General features: G+C 41.0%; 1 protein-coding gene and 1 long non-coding RNA gene across 3 annotated transcripts in view; one reads left to right on the top strand and one right to left on the bottom strand.

Annotated features, from left to right (window-relative positions):
• SPECC1 (sperm antigen with calponin homology and coiled-coil domains 1) overlaps positions 1-20,614 on the bottom strand; it is a 413,523-nt gene that overhangs the window by 17,683 nt on the left and 375,226 nt on the right. For both annotated transcript variants that reach the window (XM_074189253.1, XM_074189252.1), the window contains one exon: positions 638-754. In XM_074189253.1, the coding sequence (XP_074045354.1) occupies positions 638-754 (117 nt within the window). The remainder of the gene's footprint in view (positions 1-637; positions 755-20,614) is intronic.
• On the top strand, positions 124-9,352 carry LOC141488854 (uncharacterized). The gene is made up of 3 exons (XR_012468827.1): positions 124-2,462; positions 3,124-3,228; positions 8,636-9,352. It is a non-coding gene; the product is annotated as an uncharacterized LOC141488854 (long non-coding RNA).

The following is a 20,614-nucleotide window of genomic DNA, read 5'->3' as shown; positions in this document are numbered from 1 at the left end:
TTTTATTCCCCAAGATTCCCCCAAATGGTATTATTTTATTTTTCTTTATTTCTCTATTTTTATTTCTTTGATAGTTTTATCTGCCAAGATCACAAAAGTAGCATGTTTTAATGGATTTCAAGATGAATTTGGTATCTATTATTATGTTTATATATAATATTTATATATATATTTAGTCTATTTTTAAACTTACTAGCCCTTTCCACAGGAGCCCCCCCCAAGCTGAAGATAATTTAGGGGTGTATGATGCACTCACAGATCCTTATTTTATTTTTCTAAATGAGTAGCACCAATTGGAAGCAGCTCCAACACTCTTCAAGTGTCAGAAGAAGGGACTTGAACCTCGATCTTCCTGGCTCCAAGTGTGATCTGCTATCTACCCTAGCCTGGCTGTCTCTTGGCACTGTCTCCATGACACACTTATGTGTGTTGAATAAATGGATGAATGAACCAGACAGTGTGAGCTGCAGCCAGGACTCCAGAGTAAGCCACAGATCAGCCCCTGACTCTCTGAGGTTGCTGTCAGAGGTCAAGGTTTCTGCTTCAGGCTCAGAAAAACTTCCAACAAAGTCTAATCCATTAGACTTCGTTGGGGCAAGTCCAGTAGAGTGGGCAGGGGTCCAGTAGGGGGACTTACTTTCTCCTGGCTGTTCAGCTCCTGGTAGGGAATATGGGCAGGCAGGTAGGTATGAAGGAGGGCACAGAAGGCCAGGCCATCGCTCCAGCTGCTGCTGAAATTGGTGATATCGATATTCTGTGGGAGGAAAAAACCAGCAACAATTACCAAACAGATCAGCGTGAGAAAAGGAGCAAGATAGGGCTGGAGCCTCCTACCATCCTCACCAAGATGGGAAGGTAATAATATAGAAGAGACCACCAAGAAGATGGTTAAAGCTGGCATCTCTGAAGCTCACTGCATAATGTTTGCTGCCAGATCCACACAAAAACTCTGGGCGGGTGAGTGCTAGCATAATCAGCTCCATTTTAGAGAAGAAGAAACCAAAGTTCAGAGTGGTTAAGTGGGAATGAGCAGGGTTGTTGATATTCTTTAATCTTTGGGCGCAGGACTGTGAACTGTTAGAGCCAGAGCGGATAGAGGACTGGCCTTGGGGTCCGGAAGTTCAAATCTGACCTCAGAGATGTACTAGCTGTATGATCTTGGGCGAGTCACTTAACCCTATTTGTCTCAGTTTCCTCATCTATTAAATAGGGCCAATAATATGTGTCCTAGCTATCTCCCAGGGTTGTTGTGAAGATTCAGTGAGATAATACGTAATGTGCTTTATCAATCTTAATGTTGATTGTAACTAACATTTACAATTTCTTCATGGGGCTAGAGAGAGAGAATGAGAACTTGTTTTAAAATATTTTAACAACTTTGTTCTGTCATTTTCGGTCATGTCCAACTCTTCATGATGCCATTTGGGGTTTTCTTAACAGAGATATTGCAATGGTTTACCATTTCCTTCTCTAGCTCATTTGATAGATGAGGACACTGAGGCAAACAGGGTGAAAGGATTTGCCCAGGGTTCCACATCTAGCCAATATCTGAGACTGGATTTGAACTCGGGTCTTCTTGACTTTAGGGCACTGCAGCCACCTAACTGCTCAGAGCATTGCTACCACACCTTAGAGACAAGACTTCTGTCTTACCCAAAGGGAAAGTTGGGAAGTCATTTTGGGAGCTACCTCATCATCTCCCCAACCCAGAGATCTGCTTATCTAGAACATTCTTCAATAAACTTCTTTTGGACAAATAATTCTTCCTTCTCCTGCCTTGGATGCCCATTGGTCATCTGAAGAGGCCTCAGCTGCCAAATGTAGAAAGTGAAATGGGTGGGAGAGACTGTTCAAGTCTCATTTTATAACTCCTTGACCTCCCCAAGGGAGATCTCCTCCAAAAGACAAGAATAAATGGCTCTAATTTGGAGGGCTGAACTATGCCCCTTCCCCCTCTCTAAATGTCTATCATTCTTGGGGGCTCCAAGGACCATCCCAATTGCAATCATAACCACTCTCCCTTCTGGCCAAGCATCTCTTCCATCCATCCAGGGAGTACCTGAAGGACCAGGCCCTGGCCTGCCTATATGGAGCCTTAAAGCAACTCCTGCCAGACCCTGGAAGTTGCACGGATTGTAATCCCAAGGTCAAGGCAGCCTGGGTCCAGTGCCTTTGTATTCAGTGATGTAATGGGCATTTTTGGGGTCTTACCCTCTGCTGAATGGAGGGAGGAGATGAATGTTACCTAAGATGCATTTCTGACCCTAAATTGTCTTCCCAAAGGTAAGACTTTTCTAGGCCCATTCCCCTCAGTACTGCTCTGTTTCTTGGGTCCACATGAACACTCTCGAACCAGAGGAAACAGAAAAGTCCATTAGGAAACATTTCTGTTTTCAGATCTTCCCAGACAGACTGTTGTTTCCTTTATCTACAATCAAAGTTGTCAGATCTACTTTGCAAAGGTAAATCTGGATGGCCACACTACTTGTGCAAACTGCCCTTTTCTTAGAAACTGAGAAATTATAGATAGATTTAGACCTGGAAGGGGTTGTTCAGTCCAACCTTCTCATTTTACAAATGAGGGAACTGAGCTACAGAGAAGTTTAAGTGACTTATCCAAGATCACGCTGGTGGTAGGCATCATGTGAACTATGTCCTCTGAAAGCCCTCCAAAGCAAGGCTCTGTCCATTGTGCCCCACTTTCTCTCATTTTCTATGAAAAATGACTCTCTGAACAAAGACCAAGGATTTTTATCTTCAGTTTTTTTTAAAAAGCCATCTTATGTATTACATTACTTTGCTATCTCTAATATTTTCTTTCTTCCTTAAGGACATGTGTTTTTCCTCTCAACACATTCCATTTTGATATATGCATATCATGGAAACAAATATAAGGACTAGCAGATTGCCTTCTGGTGGAGGAGGGAGGGGGTAAAATTATAAAATTTAAAACCTTGCAAAAATGATTGATAGAAACTATAATTATATATAATTGGTAAACAAATAAAATATTTATATTAAAAAAAAGAAAATTAACTGGCTAGTTACATTTATCAGTAAAATGTGAGCTCCCTGAGGACAGGGCCAGTCATTCACTCTTGTCTTTGCCTTCCCATTACCTAGAGTTAACAACTTGCTGACTGATGGACTGATGACCTGATCTCTAGTTTACTGTCAAGGAATGTTGTGTATGGAACAATCCAGTCCTCCACAGAAGTCCTCCCTGAGGTAATGGGGGTAACTCTGGGTTCCTAATGGCCATGACTCCCCAATGGCACACAAACTTAGGTAGGGTCTCTCTAATTAGGAAGGCAGCTAGTGGCACAGTGACTAGAGCACAGCATATGAAGTCAAATCCAGACTCAGATACTCATTTAACTGTGTGAACTTGGGTGAGTCAGTTCATGTCGGCCTCAGTTTCCTCAATTGCAATTTGGAGGAATCATAATAATGCAGTTACTTCCCAAGGCTGTAATGATTATGCAAATGAGATAATATTTGTAAAGTGATTAGTAGATGCTTAATGAATATTTGTTTCCTTTTTTCCCCCTTCCTTTTCCCCTTATGGATGGCTTAGGTGCCGGTATGATGTTAATAGGCCTAATTTCTTATCTGGAGGTCATGGCCCTCCAAAGGGTCTGTGGATAGATTCTGGGGGGGGGGTCCTATTAACTTGTATAGGTAAAAATTATATCTTTATTTTCATTAACCTCTAATTGAAATTTACCATTTCTTAGTAAAGGAATTATTAAGTAATATTAATATAGGCAAAAATACTATTCTGGGAAGGGAGTCCAAGGTTTCCCAGAGTACCAGGAAGGGTTTAATCTCACCTGTATGCCCAGAGGAAGGTGCCCAGCAGGTTGAGTTGGATTCATTATAGAGGACACTGGGATAATCAATCAATTAATAGACATTTATTAAGCATCTAGTATGGGCTAGCCACTGTGCTAAGAGATGGAAATACAAAAACAGGCAAAAACTAGTCCCTATCCTTAAGTAACTTACAGTCTAATGAGGAAGGGAGACAACATGCAAACAAGGAAATACAAACAAGCTTTAGTATACAACCTATAATTATTCCATATCAATACAGAATATAGATTCTAGATAGAAAGATAGAGATATATGGATAGATAGATACATAGGTTCATAGCCTCATTTTACAGATGAGGCAACTGAGTTACAGAGAGTTTAAGAGACCTATCCAAGGTCATAAAGATGGTAAGTATCATTTGAATTATGTCCTCTGAAAGTCCTCCAAAGTCAGGCCTCTGTCCATTGTTCCATACTTTCATTTTTCTATGAAAAATAATCATATATATGTATAATATAGATTTGTAAATATGCATATATATAAATGTGCAGAGAGAGAATAATAGGTATACATATATATACATATATATGTACATATATATATATGATAAATAGGAATTCTTGAACTAGGAAGGCACTAGAATGAAGAGGGATTGAAGAAGGCTTCCTATAGAAGGTGAGATTTTAGCTGGGACTTAAGTCAGGGAAGGCAACAGCTGAAGTCCAAGGTGATCAGGACCCTTATACTTTCACTCTAGTTTGGAGCTAATTCTGATCATGTATAAGTATTCAGTCTGCCAATCAACAGCATTTATTAAGAGCCTACTATGTTCCCAGCATTCTGTTAAGCAGGGAAGATAGAAAAACAAAGCTATTCTCCTTACCTTCTACCTACAAATCATTGTGTCTACCCAAGATGTATCTTGTGCCATTGGACAGTGAATCTCAGTATTAGTAGATGCAAAGTGATTTTGGTAAGTCGCATAAGCACCTATCAAACACAACGTATCATAGTAACCAGAATTGCACAATACAGAAAATTTAAGCAGGGAAGCTCCCTCATTAGCTAATAACCTTTTATAGACTAATGAGATTTGGACAAGTTGTGATAATTATCAACAGGCAGACTGGCACAAAGAAAGTATGGGACTAGTTAGATGTTGCCATTGTAAGATTTTCTCATATAAAAAAAATCACAGATTTCGAGTTGGATAGAACTTTAGAGGTCATCCAACCCCCCCCCCATTTTCCAGATGAGGAGCTGAGGTCCACACAAGTGAAAGTGAGGGTCACATAGATTGGTGCCTGAGTTAAGATAAGAACCCACATCTCTAGACTCAATATTCTGCTTGCTTTCCACGGCACTACACTCCTTCCAGGAGGAGCTTCCTTAGGCCTCCTACCCGGCCAGTGGACTGTTTTCTCTCCTTTCCTCTTCAGTTTTAAATACCAATCATCAACTAAATTTTTTGAGTTTGCCTCCTAAAAACGAAGTCAGAACACCCCAGTGCTACCTGAGGAAGTGGCAGCATTCTGGATTTCCTCACTCTTTTAACAATTTTGATGTAGAAGGTAAAAGTGATTATTGGAGAGGTTGTCATATTGTGTCATCCTGTAACTATGGGCATGTGATTGTGATGAATTATTATTTTGCTATAAGAAATAATGAGCAGAATAGTTTCAGAAAAACCTGGGAAGACTTACATGAACTGAGGTAAAGTGATGTGAAAGAGCATTGTGCCCAGTAACAGCAACATTATAACAGCAACATAATGACCCAAGACATGCCAGAGAAAACATGTGGGGTCTGAATGAAGATTGAACATATGGAGTCTGATTGAAGCACATTTTTTTAAACTCCATTTTTCTTATTTTGGGTCTTTTTTCCATAACATGGTTAATATGAAAATATATTTTGCATGGTCAAATTGCTTTCATTCTCAAGGAGAGGAAGAAAAGAAGGGAGGGAGAGAATTTGGAACTCAAATTTATAATGAATGTTAAAAATTGGTTTTACATGTAATTAGGAAAAAATAAATTTAATAACTTTTTTAAAAGGCCATGGTTAAATTGAAGCACAGAACTGATGCCCACAACTACAAAGGAGGTCAGTGGCAGACTCAGGATCCTTGTTCATATTCTAGGGCTCAACTCCACCATTTCGTGACAATACACAGTTGCCACTGAGGTCAGATATGGAGAGGCAATTTTAAATGTGGGGGGCTGGGGATGAGTGAGAGAAGACCTTACAACAAATTTTAGGATTAGACAAAGCTGAATTTTGCTATTAAACCCTGACTGATATAGCTACTTTTGGTCTCCACGCAGGTCAAGTAACTTTATCCCTGGAAGACAGGTCACAAGGTGAATTATTGATAGCCTGGTCTAAAATGTAAACATTTGTTTAAGCTGAGGGGTGGAGAGCCTCTGGCCCAGAGCCCAGATTTTGTTCTTGTTTTGAATCCATCCCAAACTCCAAATTATGCTGCTGTTATAGACCAGAAAGGAAGGTCTCCCCCAGTAATATTCTCTGGTTTTGCCATTCAGAGAGAAACCTCTGGAGATCTGAAGGTAGAGTAGATGAAGTACAGTGAATAATGGTTGATTTTTATTTCAAAGACCGAGTTGTCTTCTCTCCCCCTAAAGAAGTCTCCTAGGTTATCATCACTTCTCTAGATTTCTAAGGTATTGAATACAAACAGTATTGAACCCATTTTAGAAGGGAGAATCCCATTAGTTAAAGATGGAGTCAGATCACCAGGGAGTAAGAGGGAGGGGGTGGGCACTCCGCTGGTCTCACAGCTGCCCACACTCGGACACTTGCATCACTGAACATTCCCTAATATCTGTTCATGTAAGACTTCCCAGGTTTTTCTGAAACCATCCTGCTCATCATATATATGTGTGTATATATATACACATATATATATATATATATATACATATATAGTCATACATTTATATGGACATATGTGGCTATATGTATATTTAAATATGTTCATATATAATATATATGTATTATATCATATATATTAGAGAAAAATAATAATTCATCCCAATCATACGTCATGGCCTTCTAAACAAATTGGGAAAGAGGAAACCAAATAGCCCAAGTCATATTTAACTCATTCATCTCAAATATACTGCCCTTCTTTGGGGGAGCCAGGTAGTTCAATGGTTAGTGTATGGGGCCTGGCATCTGAAAGACCTGGAAAGGATTGAATTTGGAGTCAAAAAAATCTGTGTTCAAATTCCAGTGTGTTTCTCCTCCATATAGGGCATCAATAATGGTGCCCCTTGCATTGGTAGCCCTGTCCAAAATATAACTATGGGTCTAGGTGAATACTAAGGTCCCTGCCAAATCTAATTCTATGCATCTAAGTCACCACCTCCAAAACTGAGGTGGAAGTCAATGTCCTTTCCCTAGACTCCATCTTCATTCATAGCACCCGAGTTCACATTCTGGCTTGGTTGCTCACAACCAGGGCAAGTCTTTTCCATTCTCTAGGACTCAGTTTCCTCATCTGTAAAAAGGAGGGGGTTGACCAAGGTAGTTTCTGAGGTCCCTTCCCCCCCCAGATTTGTGATTCTATATTCTATTAAAATCCTCATCTTTTCTATGAAGAGGAGACACGGAGTTTCCGGATCCAATTATATATTCCCATGAAAATTCTGGCACCAAAGTCACAAACTGCAAACACAACAACTATTGTATAGCAACTTTGGCAACTCTGTAAGATCACTGAGCCCAAACATTTTTCATTCTTGCCAGCCAAATTCATATGCGGGCCATTGAACTTGGCAGATCCCCCTACCCATCCCCTTGCCAAGGGCAAACTCCTCTTCTTTTCTCCAAAGAAGACATGTTCTTGTCTGCAGGGTCAAAGACTGAGCTGCCTTCTCTTTCCAGAAAGAATCCTTCTAGGCTATTGTGACCTCTCTAGATTTCTAAGTCATTCAACATAAACAGTACCGAGCCAATTTCAGAAAGGAGAATTCCCACCTGCAGTCCTACTCCAGAGATGTCTCCACCAGTCTGAGGCCCCCGGAAGCCTCCTTCCCCATCACTTCTCATACCCCCCGGGGTTGACAGCTGCTGGGTCTGTTCCACAATATATTTTCCACTGCTAATGGAAATGCTGGAAAGGGAACAGCTGCCCCCTTTTTCAGTATCCTTGGTGAGGGAGAAAGTAACAGCCCTGAAAATCAGGGTGGGGAAGGAGTGAGTCATAGTAAGCATAAGGAGAAGGGCTAATATGTTTAGAGAGGTCTTGATGAAACCAGATCTCTCATTTGAACCTGGCAGGGGGCCTATATCATCTCAATTTAACAGATGAGGAAATTGAGGCAGAAACATAGATGTCCACCTGGTCCATCCCATACCCAAAAGGAATCTCATTAGATTGCAACTTCATTGAAGGGAAGAACTTGGCCTTCAGTTAATCTGTCAACAAACATTTACTAAATACTCTGGCAGTGGAGAGGTGAGGGACTATGGGTGAGCAATAGTGCATATACTGTCATAGTTGGCCGATATGTTTGTTGGTTAGTTTTGCCAAATCTTTATTTGCCCTTCTTCAAAGAACTAGGTGGTGCAGTGGACACAGCACCAGCCCTGGAGTCAGGGGGACCTAACTTCAAATCTGACCTCAATACTTAGTAATTAACTAGTTGGGTGACCTTGGGCAGGTCACTTAACCCTGCTACCTTGCAAAAAACAAAACAAAATAGAAATAATAACTAAAGTGTTTTGCAAGCCTTAAAATACTGTATAAATGCTATCTATTGAAAATCATTTTCTCTTTTGTTTTTATGCTAGCTTCATCTCCAAATGTATGCTTCCATCTCCCCTCCACAGAGAGCCACCCCTTTACCAGAAAGGACTCGTGATGTCTGGCGCTGCTGCTGTGTTAGTGGTGCTGATGGTAGTGGAGGTGGGGTGGTGGTGGTGGAGGCAACTCGGCAAAATTAACCAAGATGGAAGTAGCTGGGTGGTGCAGTGATGGCACAGCCCTGGAGTCAGCTCTGAGTTCAAATCAGATGCTTTATACTTATTTATACTTATTTAGCTGTATGACTTTGGCCAAGTCACTTAACTCCATTGCCTTGCCAAAAAAAATAAAAAAAAACAAAACTAACCAAGGTATCAATCTAATTTGAGGGTAAAAACACTGTTCCACACCTGTGGTCCCCCACTTCTGCAAAGAATCAAGGGGGATGTTTTTTTCTCATCTTTTCAGGGACATACTTGGTCCTTACAATTACACAGAATTTAGGGAATGGTTTTATAAACCTTGAAGTTCTCTAGGAACCTGGGTTTTTACTAATATTATTATTACCTTTCTGGTGCCTCACTCATTCCCAACTGTTATCCTCTTTCTCACCCTTCCCATTACCTGTCACCCAGAATTTCAATAACTTCCAATGCTTGGTTCATTCACCCCCCCCCCCTACTATGTGTGACTACTAGATTATAAATTCATTGAGATAGGGCTCAAATCTTATTCATCCTGGCAAGCTATAATGCTTACTTCAGAGTTATAGGGTTATAGGTCACAGCTTCTAGCTGGAAGGAACCTTAGAGTCAAGGTGTGAACATTTACAGCTCAGAAGACAGCAAAATCCACAAATCAATCATGATTTTGATTATTGCTTTGTTGATTGCTTAGACTTAAGAAAGTGATAAAGACTATGTCAAATCATGCAAATTTAATGTAAAACTGGCAAGTCCTGAGCATATTTCAAGAGATGACTGTTAAACAGAAAGCTGGTTGGTAAAAAAAAATTTTCTTGCACCCTCTTGTTTAGAAGTTAGGCAGGTCACTCGCCTCTTTTCTGGATGAGGAAGAGTGAAGGGACACAGGTAAAGAAGTGTAAAGGGTAGAAAAGTTTGGGGAAGAGAAGAGGAAAAGAAGGGAGAAAAACAGATGAATCAGAGGAAAAAGAGTCGATTGGCTGGCCAACCCTTGGACACTCTACCCTCAAACCGAGGTGCCGCCCAGAAGGAAGGGGAGGGATCTCCATGTCTGAATAACAGTGTTAGCTGAATTTCTCAAAAGTTGACTGAGGGTGAGGCAAGTTGTTTTTTCCCTCGGGTCTCTAAGACCTTAATGGATCTGCTCTAATTTGAGGGCACAATTATTTCATCGAGTCTGGGCTATTAAAAACAAATATCCCTCCAGAAATGGGATAAATACAGACATAAATCAGGAAATAACTGGGTTTGGAGACCCACTTAGTGAGTCAGGAAGTGAGCAGCCCCTCACCGTCACTCCTATACACTAATGTTGGGAGATTAAGTGATGAACCTGGAATCCATCAACCACAAAAACAGAATCAAGACACCAGGATGAGATAAGGCCTTGGTCTGCTGGGCCCTGACTTCTTACAGAAGGGGCCTTTATCTCCACAGACCACAAATCTCAAATTGGTCTAAGTTAATTATGTGATGGAGGCTGGATGGCCATAGATGGGGACTTTTCTTGAATCCTTTCAAGGAACAGATTCTAAACTGTTGATCAGGTTACAGTTATTAGAGGACATAAGATGATGGCTGACCTGCTAAAGATAGGGTCTGGCAGCTGTCTTTCAGGTACTTAGACCCATCTGGCCTTTAGGTTAAATAATCTGGAGAAGGAGCTAGGCCTGAAGATGGTATTCAGTCACTGTGAAGGAAATCTGCTGCATGGGACTTGAAGTAGATAGGGGAAAATGGGGGAGCCACCTGGAACATCTGATGGGACCTTAGGAATAGTGACTTGAGCTATCTGGTCCACCATATGCTCATTTGTAAAATGGGGGGCGGGTAATAATACTGTTTCCTAGGATAAAATATGGAATCTTTAGTCTAGCATTTAAGATTTTGAGGACAGGGAGAGCATTGGGCCTGAAATCAGGAAGACCTGAGCTCCAATTCAGCCTTAGACAATTAATAATTACCCAGCTGTGTGACCTTAAGTCACTTAACTGTGTGACCTGAAAGTCACTTAATTCCATTGCCTTGTAAAAACAAGCAAAAAAGGAGGAAACAACTATGAGTTGTATGACCCTGGGCAAGTCACTTAACCCTGATTGTATCAGTTTCCTCATCTGTAAAATGTGCTGGAGAAGGAAGAGGTAAACCACTCCAGTATCTTTGCCAAGAAAACCCCAAATAGGGTCATGGGGAATCAGATGAACAATCAAACAGCAGGCTGAGATCTACCTTTCCAGATGATATCAGATTTCATATGCATACTTCCTCCTTTCCAGCTCTGGTTACTTCAGTATCTTCCTTTACAGGCCCAACTCAGGTAGCCCCTCCTACCACCAGGTATGTTCTGAATCTTAGAGCTGGTGTTCTTTTTCTCTTGAAACTACTCTATTTATTTATCAGTAACCATTGAACCCTACCCCTTTCCCAAGTAGAGTGCAAGCTCCCAGAGGGCAAGGGCTGTTTAAAATTTTTATTGATTTCTTTCTCTTTTTTTGAGTTACTTTCATTTTTCAATATATTCTTCCCTATCCCCAATCATGACAGCCACCTTTAAAATAAAAAATAAAGGGTAGCTTGGTAGTGGATAGGACACTGGTCCTGAACTCAGGAGTGAGTTCAAATCCGGCCTCAGACATTTAATGATGACCTAGCTGTGTGACCTTGGGCAAGTCATTTAACCCTGATTTTCCTGACAAAAACCAGGGTGGGGGGAAGGAAAAGAAAGAATAAAAAAGAGAGAAGGGGGATAAAATCAGTTTGGGAAAATGAAACCAGCTATTAACTTCTTTCTGATAGCAAATGCATAGCTCATACCCAGGATCCCCTACCTCTGAGGAGAGAAGGTACATTGGGTTTTATTCTTAGTCCCTGGTGCAATGCTTTGCACATTTGCTGTTTTTCAGTCTTTTCAGTCATGTTTGATTCTTTGGGACCCCCATCTGGGATTTTCTGGGCAAAGACAAGAGAGTGTTTTGTCATTTGTTTTTCTAGTTCATTTGACAGTTGAGGAAGCTAAGGCAAACAGGGTTAAGTGACTTGTCTAGGGTCACACAGCTAGTAAGTATCTAGATGGAGCAGTGGATACAGCACTAGCCTTGGAATCAGGAGGACTGGAGTTAGAATCCAGCCTCTGACACTTACTAGCTGTGTGACCTTGGGCAAGTCACTTCACCCTGATTACCCACATCCAGCCAGAGCCATCTCTAGTCATCCTGATTCATTTCTGGCCACTGGACCCAGACAGCTCTGGAGGAGAAAGTGAGGCTGGGGACTTAACACAGCATCTCCTCACTCAAATCTAATTCATGTGCTTGTCATAACATCACCTCCCTGATATCAAGGTTTTCTTTGAAAAATGAAGGGGAAAAAATGATCTGAGATTGGATTAAAACTCATGAAGATGAACATTCCTGACTCCAGTCCAATACTGTCTCTAAAAGTTTCCTCAAACCTGAGACTCAATACTAGAAGGACAAGGCTCATCAACGGAAACAATTAAAAATACTAATTTCATTCTAACATCTACTGTGTGTGTATATATATATATACAAATAATTAACAGCCATGATTATAATTTTATTTTGAGATAACACTTTTCATCTTATTATCTCTACTTCCTTTGACCTCTAGATTACAAAAACAAAACTGCCTGTATCGATTGGTGTGGCTCGGGCTTTTCTGGTCGTCTTTAATCCTGTGTTCAGGTTACTACCAACATCACAGGGTTATTGTGAAGACTCAGTGAGACACTGTGTGTCCAGTGGCCCCACCACAATACCCCGGTATTCTCCCTCCTGCTCTTCACCTCTCCTCCCCCTACAATGGGCTGGGGATAAGAGCTTCTGGAAAGAATTACACAAGGAGTATCCCCTGCCTTTCTCAGCCACCTCCATTAATTTCTGAGATTCTCACTTTTTTTTCTCATCAATAATAATTTGTGAATTTAGTATAATGGATATATATATGTATATATTATATATAATATAAAATTTAAAGATGAGGAAACTGAGGACCATGGAGGTCAAGACCCAGGATCACACATCTACGAGTGTCCAGGGAGCAGTATGAAGCCAAGATCTTTCTTTTGTTCCCTAAGTCTTTCTAGGTCTATCTTGGTATCAGCCTCCGCCTCCTATTTCTAGGTCAGCTTTACCTCTCAATGGCAGTGAACTACATTTTTACATTAATTTTTTTTAACAACAATTTGAAGGGAACTAGTTATAAAGGCAGATTTGGTGCACAGTGGATACAGTTCCAGGCCTGGATTCAGGAAGACCTGAATTCAGATCCAGTCTCTAGACATTTCCTAGTTTTGTGACCCTGGTCAAGTCACTTATCCTCTACCTACTTCAGTTTTCTCATCTGTAAAATGGGGATGATAAGAACAACTGCCAGCGTTTGCTGTGAGGATAGAATGAGATAATCTTTATAAAATGTCTTATAGCACTTAGAATGCTCCATAAATCTTGCAATAGTTACCATTAAAGTGATTTGACACATAAGCCTTCTATGATTTCTTCTTTCATTTATGAATTCCTTAACATTTAGACTGTTTTCAGTGACAGGTGGAGAGTCCCTTGAGTCGAAGCGATAGGCTGATAGAAGCTTCTCGTGGGACTGTAAGGTGAGGGTGGCTCACTGTCCTTTACCATTTCCTTTCAAGTTTTAGGTTTGGTTTTAGCCAACTTTATTAGAGGGAGAAAGCCAAGCAATTAATTCATCCTCTGGGTGGGTACTAATAATGACTGTCCTCACTGTCCCAGCATAGTTGTGTGATCCTGGACAAGTCATTTCATCTCTCTTTACCTCAGTTTCCTCCTATGCAAAATGAGTTGGAGAAGGAAATGGCAAACCACTTTGGTATATTTGCCAAGAAAATCCTCAATGGGGTCATATGTCGGCGACTTCTGTAAATTTAATTTTCTGTTTATTGGTCCAAGGTCAAAGAGAAGAACCTCGGCTGGGGACAGACTTGTTATTTCACAGGGGAAGGAAAAGGGGTGGGGGAGTAAACAGACATTGTGGGGGGGAGACCTTTTTCAGGGTCTTCTATTCAGAAAATATAGGTCACTGTGATAGTGGAAACAAATGGGAGGGTGTTTAATGTTTCCTGTGATGAAACAAGTACTAAAGGTCTTTATGAACGGGAAGTGGCCTGTGGGTGCCATTAGTATTTGATAATTTGTGGCACCCAGTTAGAGCTCTGCTACAATTTGGGAGGGTGACATGGGGGTTCTTGGAATTGCCCATCAAGTTTAGGGCAGGGATCTGTCAAGTGAGGACTGAGACCTAACCCCAAGAGCCCCAATGGTCAGTCCCAAGGGGTGCGATCTTGGTCTCCCTGTAATAGGCAATGAGGGGTTTGTCTCTAGGCCCTCAGAGATCTCCTGGTCCTCCCAGCGCAAGTGGCGTATCTGCCTCCTCAGACCTCTCTAAACAGTTATGTCATGACCTTTCACTTTTACCCAGACTTCTGTGGTGAAAACTGCATCGATGTAGTTTGGGGTTGGGAAATACCCCTCCTGACCCAGAATACTTACCTGTGACCCCAAGATGCCTCTTGGCTGCCTTCTCCTCCCCACCTCCAAAGCCTTTCCATTTTAGGTAAAGTTGAGTCAGTGATAAAAGTTGAGCAGATATAGAAGAACTGGGCACTGTACTGTTGAGCTCATTACATCTTTCCCCCAATCCCATCCCTCAACCAATCTCCTTACTACCACCAAGGGCATCCCCATCCTCCTAGTGCCCCCAAATGATTCTCCTCTCCTCACTTTCCACTACTCCATATAGCCGATCAGTGGCCAGATCTTGTTACTACAACTCTCTTCCATTTTTGTCACCTGGCTCCTTCACCCTCACACATCCACCACCCAAGATCATGTGGGTCATTGCTTGTCACCTGGCCTATGCTAATTGGTCTCCCTACCTCAAGTCTCTGCCTTCACAAATTCATTTTTGTATACAATTGATAAAGCAATTTTCTGAAAGTACAGACCATGTCACTCCCCTATTAAATAAAACTCTTGAGTCAAATCTTCATCTCACTCTTTAATGATTTTGATAAGTTTGGTAAGTCACCTAGCTAGCAAATACTGGAGGTAAGATACCAACCCCAAGGCCTCCTGATCCATCTGCCTAGATGACAACATCTCCATGAAAGCATTTGTCAACCAAACAAAAAATTGACAAAACCAAGATGGAAGATTACAAATTATCCTCTTCATTCTGGGTTTCTAGGGATAAAAACCATAACATTTTAAATATTCTAATCTACTAGTATTACTTCAAAGTTTACAAGGAATCTTAGTCCCAGAGGAAAGGTCATTGAACATATGTCCCTTCTGTCAGTAAAGAAGTGGGAACCTAGTGGTACAGAATATTGGATGCACTATCAGGAATGGTCATTTTGTTGATTAGTTTTGCTTAACTGTTTTCATTTCTTTTTTTTTTTAGCTTTTTTTTTGCAAGGCAAATGGGGTTAAGTGGCTTGCCCAAGGCCACACAGCTAGGTAATTATTAGGTGTCTGAGACTGGATTTGAACGCAGGTATTCCTGACTCCAGGGCCAGTGCTTTATCCACTGCACCACCTAGCCACTCCTGTTTTTATTTCTTTTCGTTATATCTTATGTTTTTAACCTCATCTTTATTTTTAAATATATCCCTCCCACAAATTCCTTCCCCAACCTAATGACTCAACTTTTGTAACAAAGAATAAAATAGAGGGAGGGGAAATCAACTCAAAATCAGCTCAGCAGGATTAACTGACATCAGCTGGGATTGGTAGTATATCCAGTGTTCTCTACCCCACTCCCAGTTCCCCACCTCTGCAAACAAAGGAGAAAAGTACATTTTCTCCTTTCTTCTTCACAAGTTGCTTTCCTCTTTTAATCACAAGAATGGGTTCCCAGGGATGGGATGTGACTTTGAAAGAATAAAATGACAGTAAAATAACAAAACACACATAAAACTAGGCTGGGTATACCCTGGTCAGATGGAGATCTGTCCCCATCTCCAGCTGCATAAGAGTCTGATGATAATACCGCCCCCCCCCAAGTCTTTGTAGTTTGGGACCTCAAAATGTCAACTGGAGCTCACTATTGGCCTTAGCCAGCCATGAGCATTGCTTTGGAAAGAATTGGATTTTGTATTTTCAGAAGGATTTTTTAAACTAAATCAGCAGAGGGAGAAGGCCAGAGAGGGATGTGACCAACACTGTCCTTTCTGACATTAAAACCAGATGTCTCCTCCATTAACTCCATGGGAGGAGGGTGGCAGGGGGACCCCGGGGGAGCCTGGGGGAAATCAGACATTCCCCAAGTCTTATCAAGATCAGATGCTTCCTTCCTTTCACTCTGTCCCAGGCTGAGGAGGCCCAAGAAGGCCCAGGACCATCACCTTGACCCATCTCCCTTCACTTGCTTCTGACCCGGAAGGAGGAAAAACAAACATTGTCTTAGAGTGACCCAGGCCACTGCCGGTGCCGACTAGCTAGACATCTGGGCATGCTGGGACGTGCAGAACCCCACAGGCGCCTTTTGTAGGGGGGGGGGGGAAACAACCAAAAAAATCTTGGTGTGTCGTCTGGCAGGTTTTTTTTTTTTATAAAAATAGACCCCATTTGAAAGAGAATGAACATCCTCAGCTAGTCAAGCTGAGTGTCTTGTAGAAGGGTGGGTGAATTCTAAGTGGTTGCCAAATTGGTAGATCTAGAGGGAAAACCAGAGAACAGAGGACAGCATAGGACTGGGCCTCAGGTTAGGTATGGGCTGAACCTCAGTTATGGGAGAAATCCAGACAATGGGTCAAATGAAAGCAAACAGATCTAGGGATGGAATTCCAGAAGCAAGATCAGAGGCCAAGAGGGTGACTGCCTTTATCAGTTTTGTCAATCCATCAGACAGATTACAGAGATCCGGCTTTGAAGTCAAGAGAATATTGTTTCAAATCCCATTTCTAGCCTATACTGTGTGACCCTGGGCAAGTCACTTTCCCTGGTCTGGACAAACTTTCTTTCTTTCTTTCTTTCTTTCTTTCTTTCTTTCTTTCTTTCTTTCTTTCTTTCTTTCTCCTTTCTTTTTAATTAATATTTTATTTATTTTCCAATTATATACAATAGTAGTTTCTACCTATCATTTTTTGTAAGGTTTTGAATTTTACACTTCCCCTTTCCTTCTCCCCAATAGAAGGCAGTCTGATAGTCCTCACATTGTTTCCATGCTATACATTGATTGAAATTGAATGTTATAAGAGTAAACATAAAACCCCCTCTCCAAGAAGATGAGAAACCTCAAGAATAATGGGGGGGGAGGGGGAGAGAGAGAGAGAGAGAGAGAGAGAGAGAGAGAGAGAGAGAGATGTACTTCAGATTCCAATGGCCCTGTCTCTGGGGTGAGTTGCTTTCTTTATCATAAGTCCACCAGAGAAGTTGCTTCAATATTTTTCCCACAGTTGCTATCACTAGCTGTATCTCCACTCTATTTCTCCCCACTCTCATTTATTCTATTCTCTCTCCTTTCATCCTGACCCTGTCCAAAAGTGTACCCTCTCTCATGATGTTCCCTCTCTTCTATCACCTACTCCTCTTCTCTTCCCCCATTCCCCCCTTATCCCATCCCTTCCTTCTCATTGTTCTCTAGGGTAAGAGAGATTTCCTCACCCTATTAAGTGTGTATGCTAGCTATTTCCTCTTTGAGCCATTTCTGATCAGAATGAAGACTCGATCATTCCCCCTAGCCTCCCCCCTTTCCACTCCATTGTAAAAGCTTTTTCTTGACTCTTATGTGAACTTTCTTAGCTTCCTCTTCTTCTCCTTTCCCTTCCTCCCAGCACTTTCCTTTATCCCCCATTGACTCCATCTTTTTACTCTATTATATAATTATATTCCACTCCTTCCTATGTCCTGTCTATCTATGCTCCTCTATAAATGAGAAGGTTCATATGAGTTATCAGTATCTTCTTCCCATGCAGGAAGACAAACAGTTCAACATCATTAAGTTCCTTATAGTTAGTCCCTCTCTCCCACTCCCTCTATGGTTCGCCAGAGTCCTGTACTTGGAGATCAAACTTTCTGTTCAGCTCTGGCTGTTTCACTAGGAAAGTCTGAAATTCCCGTTTCACTGAAAATCCATCTTTTCCCCTGAAAGAGGATGTTCAGTTTTGCTGGGTAGTTGATTCCCCGTTGTAAATCTGGACAACTTTCAAGTCAGGAGTGGAGTCCATATCAATTTAAATAAATTTAAGTCTAATTGGCTTTCTGAATAATCTTAGACATTTTATTTTATGCATTAAAGACTTTATTCTGAACAGGGATATATAAGACCTACTTAGATTACCAAAGAGGTCTGTAATACAAAAAAAAAGTTAAGAACCCCTGTTCTAAGACCATCATTTGCAGATAGGAGTGGTCGCTGCTGTCATTGATGTTTTCCTGCCATGTCCCAGGAAGCTCATAACTGGGAAAACTTCATCATCCTAAAGATCCTATCAGCTTTGGTGTCCTTCACCTCATTGCTATCCTCTACTTCCCTGACTGGAGGGTGGGACCCTGAACCCTGAACCCCCATTTAAGGAGGTTACTCAGCCTATAACATCTCTTTTCTCACCCAATTACACTGCTCTCTTTCCCTTGTTTCCCTCCTACTCCCTTTCTTTTTCCTGTTTCCTTTTGGGTGTGGTCTGCCCCCATTAAAGTACAAACTCCTGAAAGTCAAGAACTCTTTGTTTTTTTGTATTTTCATCCTCTGAACTGAGGACAGGGTCTAGGACATAGTAGGCACTTAATAAATGTTTATTGACTGATAGTAGAGGGAGTTTCCTCCTTGAGGAGTTCCCTATATAAAGAACTCAGGGGTCCAGTCCTAAATAACAAACAGATGTGTCAAGTCCTGTGGTGGATACAGGAGGAACTACCAGCCAAGAAGGGCCAAGAAAGACCACCTGGAGGGGCAGACACAAGCTAGACACCTAGGATTCTAAGAGATGAAGGTGAAGACGTAGGGCTTTCCAGGCATGGGGGACAGCTTGAGCAAAGACATAGAGGTGGGAGACTGAGATAGGAGAAATCATCAGAAGGTCATTTTGGCCAGACAAAAGAGAGTAAGTTGGTTGGAGTCAGGTTGTGAAAAGCTTCAAATACCAAACAGAGAAGTTTACACTGGATTCTAGAGGTCATAGGGAGCTACTACATAAATCTTTATGACAAAACAGATTAATCAATGAATGAATTCATTCATCCATGCTTTCATCTGTCTGTCCATCCTTTTCTCTATCCAACCATCTTTCTAACCATCCATCCATCCTGCTAGTCTTAGAAATAAAATCAGACCTGAAGAGATATTTATAAAGTATAAATTACATTGCCTAGAATATGACCTTAACATGAATACATGTTTATTTTCTTCCTCCCTTCAATATGGATTTACTGGGTTTCTACAATATTCACATGCTGAGAGGAAGGCACTGCAAGTTTCAAGAAACTTACATTTGAGTAGATGTATAATAAAAGATACTGGAAAAGGTATATAAAAAGTAGTTTTTTTAGAATTAAAACTATGGAAATGTAGGAGAGTGATGATGAGTACCAAAAGGAAAGTCTTGAAGCAAGACCATGTTCACCAGATGAAAAGAGGAAAAGAAGTCAGTGATGGTGACACAAAATGGAAGATCCAAGAGATAAGAAGAGACCTGGGTAAATATTGGATCATGTAAATCAAAGTAGGGAAAGAGTAGTCACCTGTGACCAGTGTAGCTACAGAAGCTTTCTCATTTAATAGTAGTGATGCTTACAATCCACTTCTTTCCTTATTATGCCCAGTTAGAAGATGCAAAATGTCAACTTCTTTCAACTGTACCCTCTCTCAAGAAAAGGAATCATCCCACAAACCCAAGAACACACCCAAGAAGGGACCAGAGACCTGAATGGCATTTAAAAAACATCTCTGTCTCTGGGCTTGTAAACAATCAACAACTGTTTGAGGTTTGAATTCCAATGAGATCATAACCACAATGGAGAAATTTGGGCAAAATGACGGACACGCGGACAGGAGGGTCTAACACAGATTCTAGAATCCCTGGGCTTTAAGTGGCTATCACTGACTCCATTCCTCTGCCTTTTGACAAAGTCCCCACCAAAAAAATCTCAGAAAGAGGAAGTTATTTGACCTCTCTAGGTAATCCATCCTGGCCAACCTCAGGAAGGTTTTCTCATGTAGTTAGGCTAATTCTCTCACATTGCCTATTTCCCCTTGTATGTCATTACTGGAAATGAAGGGCAATTGGCTGCTATTTTGGGAATTATAAGCCCTTCAGGGCTATTGTGTCAGCCTTCAAACCTTCAAAGTTCATTTTCTATGACCAAGCAAGTGAACTTATTCTCTTTTACTGAAAATGATTCAGAACTAGGTTTATTTGTTTTGTTTTATTGATGCTTTTTGCTTTTATATCACTGTCATTTCCAGATATGCCCCTTCTCCACCCTCAACCCAATGAAAGATGAGAAGTATATTTCCTCTCTTCTCCTGGGCCAAGACTGGTAGTAATAATTCTCCAGTAGAACCATAATTTGGGCTTTTCTTTATTTTCCCTTAGAACTAATTTTTCATAGAGAAAATAATTAATCTGTAAACATGTTAAACACAAATGTATTTGTACAATATTCACCAGATTGTTTGCCACTGAGAGGAGGGGGAAGGGAGAGTGGAAGGAAATCATGTAACTTATTAATATGCACATGCATGTGAATACTGAAAAAGCTTTCATAATATGTTATTGGAAAAATTAAAAAATATCAATTGGAAAAAAACCAATTATTTTGAAAATCATTT

Source organism: Macrotis lagotis, chromosome 5 (genome assembly GCF_037893015.1).
Source record: "Macrotis lagotis isolate mMagLag1 chromosome 5, bilby.v1.9.chrom.fasta, whole genome shotgun sequence".
Taxonomy (NCBI): Eukaryota; Metazoa; Chordata; class Mammalia; order Peramelemorphia; family Peramelidae; genus Macrotis; species Macrotis lagotis.
This window is presented reverse-complemented; position numbering and strand designations above follow the sequence as displayed.